At 30.8% G+C, this 12,388-nt stretch overlaps 2 protein-coding genes across 2 annotated transcripts; one reads left to right on the top strand and one right to left on the bottom strand.

The window, feature by feature from the left end:
* Positions 1 to 1,025: 1,025 nt before the first annotated feature.
* LOC112501523 (dirigent protein 22-like) lies at positions 1,026 to 1,733 on the top strand. Its single transcript, XM_025105179.1, has one exon. It carries the CDS (start codon positions 1,043 to 1,045, stop codon positions 1,613 to 1,615), a length of 573 nt encoding a protein of 190 aa, XP_024960947.1. The 5' UTR covers positions 1,026 to 1,042; the 3' UTR covers positions 1,616 to 1,733.
* Positions 1,734 to 9,238: 7,505 nt separating this feature from the next.
* LOC112501506 (zinc finger protein 8-like) lies at positions 9,239 to 9,922 on the bottom strand. Its single transcript, XM_025105151.1, has one exon. It carries the CDS (start codon positions 9,920 to 9,922, stop codon positions 9,239 to 9,241), a length of 684 nt encoding a protein of 227 aa, XP_024960919.1.
* Between the last annotated feature and the right edge of the window lie 2,466 nt (positions 9,923 to 12,388).

The following is a 12,388-nucleotide window of genomic DNA, read 5'->3' as shown; positions in this document are numbered from 1 at the left end:
TATATATATATATATATATATATATATAGAGAGAGAGAGAGAGAGAGAGAGTTTGTTTCAAATACAACCCGTCGCATTTGTACAACCAATGCAACCCAATAAATTGATATATTTTTGGAAATGATGAGAGTTCATTTATTATGATTTGAATATTTATGGTAGATGAATATGGTTCATTAATTATGATCAATACTTTATATTAGGAAACAATCAAAATTTCTATAAAATCAAATATTAATCAAATGAAATGGACAGTTGAGATTGAGTTGTATTGGTTGCACAAATGTCAAGGGTTGTATAATAACCAACCTATATATATATATATATATATATGTGTGTGTGTGTGTATATAAAACTAATTTTGCGATTATAATGATAGATAAATTTGAATATGAACAATCAATCTATTTTTTAAATCCAAGATTGATGAAGGTTCTTATATGGTCCATAATTTTGTTCTCTCTTGAACATCTCTTGAATATAAAGGTGGATTCAACGAAGAATCGTAAAATATGAAAAATAGTGGAACCCTACATCAACCATCGATCAGTTTTGATCCGACATTTGTGAATAATAGGGATCGTTACATTTTTCTATAACTAACTCCATAATTATAAAAGCAGTTACATTTGAACATGAGTTATCTAATTTTTAGATCCTACAGTTGATTAAAGGTTCCTTCATCCTCCAATTTTTAGGGTTCTCTAGAACCTCAGTTGTATATAGAGGTGGGTTCAAAAAAGAACCCTAAAAAACGGAGAACAATGAACCATCCTTCCATCTACCATCGATCAGTGTAATCCAAAAGTTGTAAATAATAGAGACAGTTACTTTTTTTCATCAGTAACTATATAATCATAAGGCCAGTTACATTTAAATCTGAATCATCTATTTATTAGAATAACTTAATAGATAATTCACATTTTCCTTTTTGGATTCTTCTTAAACCTCCCCCCACCCCTTATATATATATATATATATATATATATATATATATATATATATCCACCAAACTCCAAACCCTCATCCACAATCAATCACCATGGTCAAAATTCACCTTACAACCCAATTTATCATCACCATTCTTCTCCTTCATATCCTTACAAGCATTCAATCCAAATCATTTTCAAGAAACTTATCAAGAAAATCACTTGATTTCAAGAAAGAAAAGCTAACCCACCTCCATTTCTACTTTCACGACATAGTCATCGCTCGTCATCCTACCGCCATCAAAGTGGCCTCTTCTCCTACCACAAACACCTCCTCTAGCTTCTTCGGCCTTGTGATGATGATGGATGACCCGTTAACACTAACACCGGAACCAGGGTCCAAGGTATTGGGAAGAGCTCAAGGGATATATGCATCAGCAGACTTGAAGGAGCTTGGGTTTTTGATGGTCTTGAACTATTGTTTTACAGAAGGCAAGTACAATGGGAGCACTTTGAGCATATTGGGACGAAATGCGGCATTTACGTCGATGAGAGAGATGCCGGTTGTTGGTGGAAGCGGGCTTTTCCGTTTTGCTAGAGGCTATGCTCAAGCCAAGACTCATAGTCTTGATTATAAAACAGGAAATGCTGTTGTGGAGTATGATGTGTTTGTTCTTCATTATTGATGTCGGTGATTCATCTTTTCTCAAATATTTAACTTCAGTTTCATCTGTGTATGTTAAAAATAAATACTTATAATTCCATCTTATTAATACGTCAATAACATTTACGTTATTCTTGTCTGATCATCATGAACAACGCTAAAATTATCTTAAGATGATAGTTTATGTTATTAATCCCGATAAAAATTAAAATGATATAATAATAAAAATTAATAATTTTGTTATTGATTAAAGTTGTTGTGATGAAAGTATTCCAATTTAATTGGATTCTATTCTTGGGAGTTGGGACATAAAGATAAAAAAGGAAAGAATCCAAGAATAGTAAAAGAGCATTTATTCATTCAAGAATAAACTTCAATTGTGTTCCTTAAAGTTTAAAAGTGGGATGTGTATTTAGGAGATGTTTAGGATTACTTATAAAAGCAATTTATTGACTTATTTTGATATTATATTGGTAAGAAGTATTTTTGAGTGTTTGGATAAACAGTTTATACTGATGTCAAACTGATAATAAGAAGTTTTCGAATAAGTTAAAATATTCTAACTTATAATAAGTTGATAACGACTTTTACAGAAAAATATAAATTGTTTCAAATAATCAATTTCAGACACCCCTTTAATAAAGCTAGAAATCAATCAAATCATGTGGTTTATTGTGTTTTAAAAACGGTTCCTAATTGTTAACTCTCTTTGTTTATTTTGTTAAAGCAAGAAGTGTTTATAAAGTGTTTGGTTAGAGGAAACAATAATGAGAATGAAAATAAAAGAAATTGTTTGGTATTATTTATATTATATTATAAAACATTTAACAAAAACTCTTAAAAACATTTTTTATGCATAAAGTACTGTTTATTAATGCATATTACTTAAAATTCAAGATTATAAGTAAATTGTGTATAAGTACAACTTATTAAAGCTCTATGTTTAAATTCGTGTAACTAACTGCGGATAAACATAATCAAATAGAATATAAACATCTCATTTTAAAATATAAAAAATCTAAAATATAATTAGGATAATTATTGAGTTCTAACAGAATATTTAATTATTATCTTAAAAAAAAATTATTAATCCTAAATTAAGTTAATTCGTTAAATTAAATTATAATAAAAATTTTGAATTAAAAAAAATAAACAAACAAGAACTTTTAATTAAATAATTTGATACTAATATTGATATATTTTTTTGCAAATTTTATATGATATTTTCAAATTTATATTTTATTCAAAAATAAAAACATTATCGTTTTCTCAAAACCATATAAAATTGTATTATATCGACATGAATAAAAAATAAAACGAAACATTAAAATGGAAATGTGTATCGATGCATTCCACAAGTACCCTTCTAGTATAATATAATTAGTTCATCCCCCAAGAAGCCTAAATTTTTATCCCAGATTAAATTGGAGGGAATGAAAAATTATTCTCATTTTCATTCTCTGTCATTTTCATTAACATCTTCATATCTCAATATGAACCAAACAACCCCTTACTCATTTTTATCAAAATCTTTAATCTTTTCTTTAAATTATAACATAAAAATTTCTTTTCATATTTTTTCTATTAAATAACTAATTTTAGATTGAGAGAGAAATAAAATACAAAATACAAAACAAAATATTATATTATTTAAACAAAAAAAACTAAAATACTCTTTTTTTAACAGAAAAAATAAATAGAGAAAAAATTTCAAATGGTGACACCATTTGACTATAAGAAACAAATGTACAAGTTCTTTTTTCAAACAGTGGCACCATTTGACTAAGAAAATGACACTAACATGATTCGAACTTGGCTTTAGGGTGGAATAAAAGCCTTGTAAATCAACTTTACTAAATAAAACGTGTTCTCATTGTAGTTTCAAAATACATACGGAGTCACACAACAAATTAATACGGTTGCACCTTTCACGAACCTAAAAAAAATTATCATTCGAAGAAGGAATAATACGGTGACACGTACCACCGTATGCTGTAGGTCTGTCACTGCCAAAAAAAAATATTATTATGTTTTTATTTATTTATCTATGATACTTGATATTTAATGTGTGGTGTGGCATGGTGATGCAGATGGCTACAATGGTCCCTCATAATTACTTTTTTATTTTTTTTAAAGAAAATGAAATGCCTTATCTAACGGCCATAATTTAATACTCTGTTACCAAAATCTGAAATATATTAGGAAAAAAAATTGAAGTTTATTCAAAATAAAATAAAAATATCGATAGTGAAAATACTGTTAGAAGAAAATATTAAAAGGACCGACACAAACAAGACTATTTAGGTGTCATTTACCAAATACTTATCCGGTAAGTACTTATCAGTAAAATTTAACATTATCTTCGACTTACCGAATAAGATTTTAGTCCAACAAAATGGTATCGTATGCAACAATTTATCCGGTAAACTCTTACCATTGTAAGAGTTGTCGCTCTCACTTACCGGGTAAGACTATTGGTCTTTGTCTCGTTCTTACAGGGTAAGATTCTTGGTCGTTACCATATTTATTCGCTAAGGTAATGTGACTAGGTAAGCGCTTACCCTGGTAAGAGTTTGGTAAACGGTTCCTTATTTATTGATGGTGTCACTTTTTAGTATTTTTTATACCGTCGTGTTGATATCTTTAGTTAACGATTTATATATAGCATTTTGTTCATAGACGAAGGATCGTGTGAGAATGATGTTTAAGGTGAGAAGCGTGAGAAAAGATCCGGACCCTTGATCATCTTTAATTTCAAACTCATTCATGAATCGTGCTTGATACATGGATTGAGTGTATTCAAAGATGGAGATCTCTTCTTACGTTTCTCACATTAACTCTCTTTCTTACCGGAACTCAACCTTTTGTTCTTATATATAAGTATAAATAACAATTAAAATTAAAATATTAGTATTTCTGATAAAAAAAAGTTATAAAATGTTTCATTAAATTATAGAGCAAATTTTCTTATAGAAAGTGGTATCGTAGCCTTTGGCCTAACGGTATTATAGCTTTTAACCTTTAGGAGGTCAAGATTTCAAATCTCACTAATATTGAGAAGAGTGTGTGAGTTTATTTGTTGTATTTACCATACATAAATATTATATACCTAAAAAAAATTAGACGTTACCCATGCTTGAAAAGTGCTCATACCCGACTACCCGACCCGTTAAAATACCAAAACCATCAACTAGTTTGACCCTTTTACGATTAGTTGGGATCCACCAGACCCACCGCATGCGAGTATAAAGCTGACAAAATGGAAACGCAAAAATAGTCCTTGTGGTTTGTGGAAATTCTGATTTTCACCCTTATGTTTTGGAAATTACAATAAATATTATTGGGGTTTGTATTTTATTATATATTGAGTGAATGAATGCTGAAGATCCTTTTGGGGCCTTCATAGATCTATCCCTATATTTTGTCCTTTAGTTGCCACCTTATCTACCTTCCTAGTAGGGGTGGCAATGGGTCAGATCGGGTTGGGTTCGAGTTCAACCTATTTATTAAACAGGTTGAAAATCTCAATCCAACCCAACATGTTACCTAAATGAGTTGACAATGGGTTGACATGTTTACGTTTTTCTTAACCCAACATGTTAAATACATGGGTTGAACATAGATTGACCCATTTAATTTTAAAATTATAAATAAAAAAAGAACTAGACTATTTATTTATTTTTTGAATAAGACACAACCACAAATACAAATAAATTGTTCAAAGTTTGAATAAAAACACAACCATTGGACTTTGGAGGCGATAATGGAGTAATGGACTAAAATGTTTTTTTCTTAGAGTTTCATGATGATTAAGAGTAATGGAGGCGATTGGAATTTGGAGTTTCATCTCACGACGGTACGATTTTTAATTAAGAATAAAACAAAATTAAAAATTAGAATACTAGATATAATATTAAAAATATATAATATTTTAAATGGGTTAAAAAGGGTTGAAAACATGTCGAAAAATTCAACTCAGTCCATTTATTTAAATGGGTTAGACATGTTAACTAATTTATTTAAATGAGCTGAAAATTTCAACCCAACATACTAATTTTAGGTTAGGTTCGGATTGAATTTTCCATAAACCATACAGAAGATTTTCATAATTTAATTAAAAAATTATTTGAATAATTAAGAAACTAAATGCATAGATGATGTAAAAACCTAGAGGCGTATCACATAGTCTTAACCGAAGAATTAAAAAACAAAACCTAATATTAGAAATGGGCCAATGAATAATTATTGATTAATTAAGCTATAAAAAATAATAATCTATATTATATTATAAAGTATTGGACAAAAATTCTTAAAAACATTTTTTATGCATGAAGTACTGTTTATTGATGTATATTACTTAAAATTCAAAATTACAAGTAAGGGGGTGTTTGAGATTGCTTATTTAAAACAACTTATGCTTTTTTGTAAAAGTGCTTATTAACTTATGTGGTATTAAATCGGAGTTTTGTAAAAAGTGTTTGGATTTGCTTATAGCGGTACCAAACTGCAATAAGCTGATAAGTTGTTTTTAGTGTTTGGCAAATTTTGCTTATATCTGTAAAATGACCAAAAAGGACAGGGAGAAGATTGATGTTGTTATCTGGAGAAGGCAGAAGATTGAGATCGATGTTATTTGGAGGAAAAGAGATAGGTATAAAGGGTAATAGGGTTAAAATGATAAACTGGTAATAAGCAGCTTTTCATAAGTCAGGACAGATTAACTTATCAAAAACTGCGTATTACCGGTTTGGCACCAGTATAAGCAGTTTTATTTTTTATTATCCAAACACTAGGTATTAGCTTATCACCGGTGCCAGACTGAAATAAGTCAATAAGCCGATACAATAAGCAATCCCAAACACCCCCTAAATTGTACGTAAGTACAACTTATTAAAGCTCTATGTTTAAATTTGTATAACTAACTGCAGATAAACATAATCAAATAAAGAATAAACATCTCATTAATATATATAAAAAATTAAAATATAATTAGAATAATCATTGAGTTCTAACAAAATATTTAATTATTATTTTTATAAAAAATTAAATTATTAAACCAAAAAAATGAATTAAAAAAATACACAAAAATAAGAAATTTTAAACAGTCATTTTGATACCAATATAAAAAAATTAATTTTTTATGATATATTTTCATATATATATATATATATATATATATTATTCAAAAATAAAATCATTATCGTTTTTCCAAAATCACATAAAACTGTATTAAAAATCAACTGAGACAAAAAACACATAAAAATCAAAATGTATCTTATTGTATTATATGAATATCCTTCTAATTGTATTATATACGCTTATATAGATTCAATATGGACTCCCACTCATATCACCAATTTTTATCGGCTTAAGCTCAAATATGCTTAATAAAATCATCGGCCCACTTGATAGAAGCCCAACAATCAAATTCAAGCTCAACATATATTCTAAGGGGGTGTTTAGGATTGTTTATTTAAAAAAACTTATGTTTTTCTGTAAAAGTGTTTATTAACTTATGTGGTATCAAATCGGAGTTAAATAAAAGAAAGTTAAAATTGTAAACTGGTAATAAGTAGTTTTTCATAAGTCAGAAATGATTAACTTATCAAAAATAGCTTATTACCGGTTTGGTACCGGTATAAGCAGTTTTTTTTTCCTTATCCAAACACCAGAAAACAGCTTATCACCGGTGCCAGATTGAAATAAGTTAAAAAAACAGCTTTTATAAGCAATCTCAAACACCCCCTAAGCCATTACATATATAGGGTTGAGCTCTATATCTCTTCTTACGCTTCTCATTTTAACTTTTTTTTCCCGCATGATTATTCGCCTACATAAGGTTGGGTTGCAGTGAGAAGGAGAGTTAAGATGAGAAGTATAAGAAGAGATCTCCACCCTCAGATGCACATTAGGATGAGATGCATTTGATCAATCACCGTATCAAGCACGATTAATGGGTTGGTTTTAGATTAAAGGGGATCAAGGGTTCAAATATCTTCTTAACTTTCACTCTCACATGATCCTTCACCTATATATATATATATATATATATATATATAGGGAGGTTCAAACGCGATCAATAATTATATAAAAGAACACAAAAAATATATATCAATTTTTTTCAGGTTAGAATGAATTATCCTACATGACAAAGAAATATGAGTTTCGTCCTTCTTCTTGATGTCCCTCCGCTTTTGATTTGGAGTTTTGCAATGCAATGTTTTTTTTTCTTCAGTATCTAATATTCATACAGGACAAATACTCACATGTGCATCTTTCACTGATTTTGATGATCTCTAAACTATTTTATTTCATGTAAGGTCTATTAATAACTCGAGTACCACGGAGCCAATTTGGTTTTGCAATGTAATATTGATGGGGTTGAGCTCAACTAGGTTTGGTCTAGTCCCATCTAATATTCACTTGCGCCTCAACAAATGAATTAAACGTTTAATATGTCACATTTTTGCATGTTATACTCATAAAAATATATTATATATCATAATAAGGGACTGAGTGACTTACTAAATGAACTGGAATTCGCTTTCAAACTCACCACAACTGGACGACTTGCTTCAGCGAGTTACTGGTTTGAGATCATCAACAAAAAAGAACGCTGACAGCATTCTTTAACACAAGGAAGCTAGACGTTGAGTGGTGTTGTTTACAGTGGTGGACGGATGAATAACGTGTAAGAACCTGCTTTTGTTTTCGAGGCCTCTAGTCAGTTACAAACAGAGTTGGTAGTGACATGCTTATAACCTTGGCCGACACTTCTTCCTCGTGACGGGACCATGCCATTTTATCAAGTCATACCGCCAAGTGGAGGTGGCTTCTCCTTGCGACTTATGACCTCGAATGCCACTTTATTTGTGTCTTTATTACGGCTTCACCAAATCATGTCGCCAAGTTATATGTTCTGTTTTGATAGTTTCTGTATTTTTGCTTAATCTTATCATTCTTGATCGTTTCTAAATTGTTTTTTTAGATTATCTTTGCATAACAATACTTATAACATGTAAATCTGAAAGAGCATCTCCAACAGATTCTTTAAAATGAAGATGTAAAAAGTCAAAATCTTTAAATAAAAAAATTACATTCATAGTCAACAAATCCTCTATTTTAAAGATTACACAATTAATTATATTATTAAAATATTTAATAACACTCATAAAATATTAATGATTTAGGTTCGTTTTTTTTCTCATTTTAACGGTTTGTCGGCCTCGATCTTGATCCCATTATCATTCCAAATATAAAGACAATGGTATGCATAAAGTTATTGTAACAATTCTCGTTTTCGGTCATCGATCAATACACGAAGGACTTAAAGTTCCGATGCATGATTTTATCGTCCAGTAAGGCATCAAGACCTCATAAAGATAAATAACGTCAATTAATAGGAGGTTAAAACGAGAATAATAACTAAAATAAGAAAGCAAGAAAAGAGTTAAATCACGTGCAAAATTACATATGATAACGGTCAATATAAAGCTGTGTGGGAGACTTGGCTCGCGATCTCTCAATCACATGTGATTTTACATGTTATTTATAATTTATTGTAAATTCACATGTGATTCAAGTGTTTTTTTATTATCTTATTTAATTACCATTCTCATATGAATTTGAATATAATAATGATTAATTAAAGATGCAAATCTAAACTAACTTGATCATAAAAGCTTGACCTCGATTCATGCATGTATAGAATCGGAGAACAAGAGCCGGCGCCGGAGGAATTCAATAAGCCGCCACCACCGTTAAAGTCCGTTGAGCTTCGCACCGCCGTGGAGGCGAATGGTCTGCCGGCGATGGCACGTGTTTGATGGGAGGTATAAGAGGTTATCTTTTCTTGAAACCTAATACTGGTGCCATTATTTGTAATGCAATTGGTACTCTGATGGTGGTGATGCTGATAGGATGGCGTTGACGTGGTGGTGACATGGTGGTGGTGGTGGTTTACGGCGGAGCTGCCGTGGATCATGACGGAATGGATGTGGGTTCGCTTGGCGTGTAATCGTTCCCTTCTGTGTGCATTTTGATGGCCTCCTAGGGCTTGAGATGTTTGGAAGTCTCTACAGCAATAATGGCACTCAAACTTCCGGCGACTTTCTCCGTTGTCTTTGGTTTCGTGGTGGATGACGGTGGCGGTACTGTCATCGGCCGAACTGAACTCGTCGGTGATAATGGTGGTTGGATCACTGCCACCAAATTCTTTCCCAAAGAGTCGAATGGAATTCTTTTTGGGTGGCAAGTGAGGGATGAAGCGAAGTTGAGAGAAAGATTCTATGTTCATGAAATCATGAGTTTCTGCACCTGATTCTTCCATTGAAATGGCGGTGGTGATGGCGGTGGAGCGACGTCGTGACGGTGGCGATGAAAAATGCTTTGAAGAATGTAGCATATCTAACTTATATATGAAGTGGGGGAGTTGAAAAAAAATTAAGTCGTTGAGGAGTCTATGTTATCCTTTTATTTCATTTTCACTTTACAAGTAGAATGCATACCTCCATTTTTTTTGCATGTTAAATGTAATATTTTGAATGGGACCCCGAAATTTTGGGGCCAAAATTTACCTGTGCTTAGGATGTAAACTGTAGCCGAAATTGTTTAGGTTCAAATTATCAATGATTTAGGTTCAGTTCCAAATTGTTAATCGTTTAGGTTTAGCCTATAACATCTCATGTCAACTGTACCAGATATTGTCCACACACCTAGACTCAAGGTTTTAAAACGCGTCTGATAGAGAAGATATCAAGTCCCTTATAAGGGCAACTTTTTCCCTTCAGCAACCAATGTGAGATCTCACAATTCAACCCTCTTGGGAACCCATCGTTCTCCCTGGCCCACCAGTCTGGCTCTGATACCATCTATAACATCTCAGGTGAACCGTACCAGATGTTGTCCGCTTTGTCCCACGCCTAAACTTACGGTTTTAAAATGCGTCTGATAAAATAAAATATCAAGTCTTTTATAAGGCAGTCTTTGTTTCTCACCCCAACCAATGTGGGATCTTATATACATAGCCTATTTTTGTTCTTAACATATATATTTTCTATTATCTCAGTTATGCAACGTGATCAAAAAATGTGGATATTGCAGGGTCTACAAAAAGATTCAAACGTCTCTGCTCGACTAATTTTAGAGCTTCCGGAGAATAAACAGAAAAATCCTTAATAGTCTTGTAAGATTTGAACTGGAGTTTTGAAGAAGATCTCGAAAGACACAAGACTTTTTCCTTTTGATAGTTGAGCAATAACCTCACAAATTTACTTATGAAATAATTTTATTCAACTTTTTTTGGTTTTCATGTAAAATTTGTTTGTTATGATTTCAGTGATGTTCTATAAAATCAGCGAAGGCGAATTTGGGATTCGGGTTTGTTCCATGACGAAAGACATTTGTGAAAAACATGAGTATTTAAAGGTTGATGAAACCAAATGGCCTTTGGTCTAGCGGTATCGTAGTCATTGGCCTCCTAAGGGGTTCAATAACCAAAAGGGTTTTGACATCAATCATTAACGATCATCATCATAAGAAATGGATATGTACAGACTAAAAATGGAAATTATCTGGATGAGGATGTTACATTGATACTCTTGTCTTTTTCGTTTTCGTTTTCGTTTTCGTTTTCGTGGGACAATATATATATTTATGCAATTGTCTAATTTGAGTAGACAAATCTCCAATGAAGTTTAGCCACAGAGACATGTAAAAACACATCAGAGGTATGATAACTAATGGTAGAATATTATATATGGATAAAAAGATTATATCCAAAAGGCTCAACTTTCTGTATCATGGACATCTTTAAAATCGTGAAGATCTTTGGATCTTAAAGGTATTTCAAACACGTATATGTATATGTATATGTATATGTATATGTATATGTATATGTATATGTATATGTATATGTATATGTATATGTATATGTATATGTATATGTATATGNTGTATATGTATATGTATATGTATATGTATATGTATATGTATATGTATATGTATATGTATATGTATATGTATATGTATATGTATATGTATATGTAGGGGTCTAATCAAATGAGAACTAATTAGGTTCAAAGAAGTGGTAAATATTTGAGAAGTAGAGAAATGATCATAACTCTTCATCTAGTCAAAATTTATGGCTTTAACTGTGAAGTAATTAATAATTCCTAGCATGATATGTAGAAGATAGAGGGTTCGTTTCATAACTTCTATAAATAAACGGCAAAACAAGTACATATGTGAACCCATAAGTGCATATCCACCCCATAATTTCCGCTTGATACGAGACTTGATTCGATGCATCTCATACGTGTTGATCTTTAATTAAGATTGATCCAAAAGTGAAAACTCCTTCTTACCATTCTCACCATAATTTTTATTGTCACCGAAACTCAGCTATAATATCTATTCAACTACCGTGAAAATATTGGATGACCAAACTTCCAAACTTCACAAGGAAAAAATAGTTTGAGATTGGGGAGCTTATCCAATAAGCATGTTCAACTTAATGAACATAACATGATAAATTAATGTATGATTTAGACCAAACATAGTTTAATGTTTTTTTTCTGATAGATTTATATAAAAAAAAATTATCAGTGCTTTTAATTAATAACTGAATTATTATATTTTTGTAATTTATATACTTATTATAAAACAGTTATCATGGTCTATACAACAATATAAATTCTATAATTTTGTATTTTATACTTTATTTTAAAATCTATTTTTTTCTCAAATGTTAATATAAATTATAATTTGTAGCACAAATATTTACGAATATGATAAG

This window comes from Cynara cardunculus, unplaced genomic scaffold (assembly GCF_001531365.2).
Source record: "Cynara cardunculus var. scolymus isolate 2C unplaced genomic scaffold, CcrdV1 Un_Scaffold_196, whole genome shotgun sequence".
Taxonomy (NCBI): Eukaryota; Viridiplantae; Streptophyta; class Magnoliopsida; order Asterales; family Asteraceae; genus Cynara; species Cynara cardunculus.
Note: the sequence above shows the minus strand (reverse complement) of the source record. Positions and strands in the feature narration are given on the sequence as shown.

What these genes read in the sequence shown, in the direction of transcription:
- LOC112501523 (XM_025105179.1), top strand. Translation starts at nt 1,043, where the DNA reads ATGGTCAAAATTCACCTTACAACCCAATTTATCATCACCATTCTTCTC.
- LOC112501506 (XM_025105151.1), bottom strand. Translation starts at nt 9,922, where the DNA reads ATGGAAGAATCAGGTGCAGAAACTCATGATTTCATGAACATAGAATCT.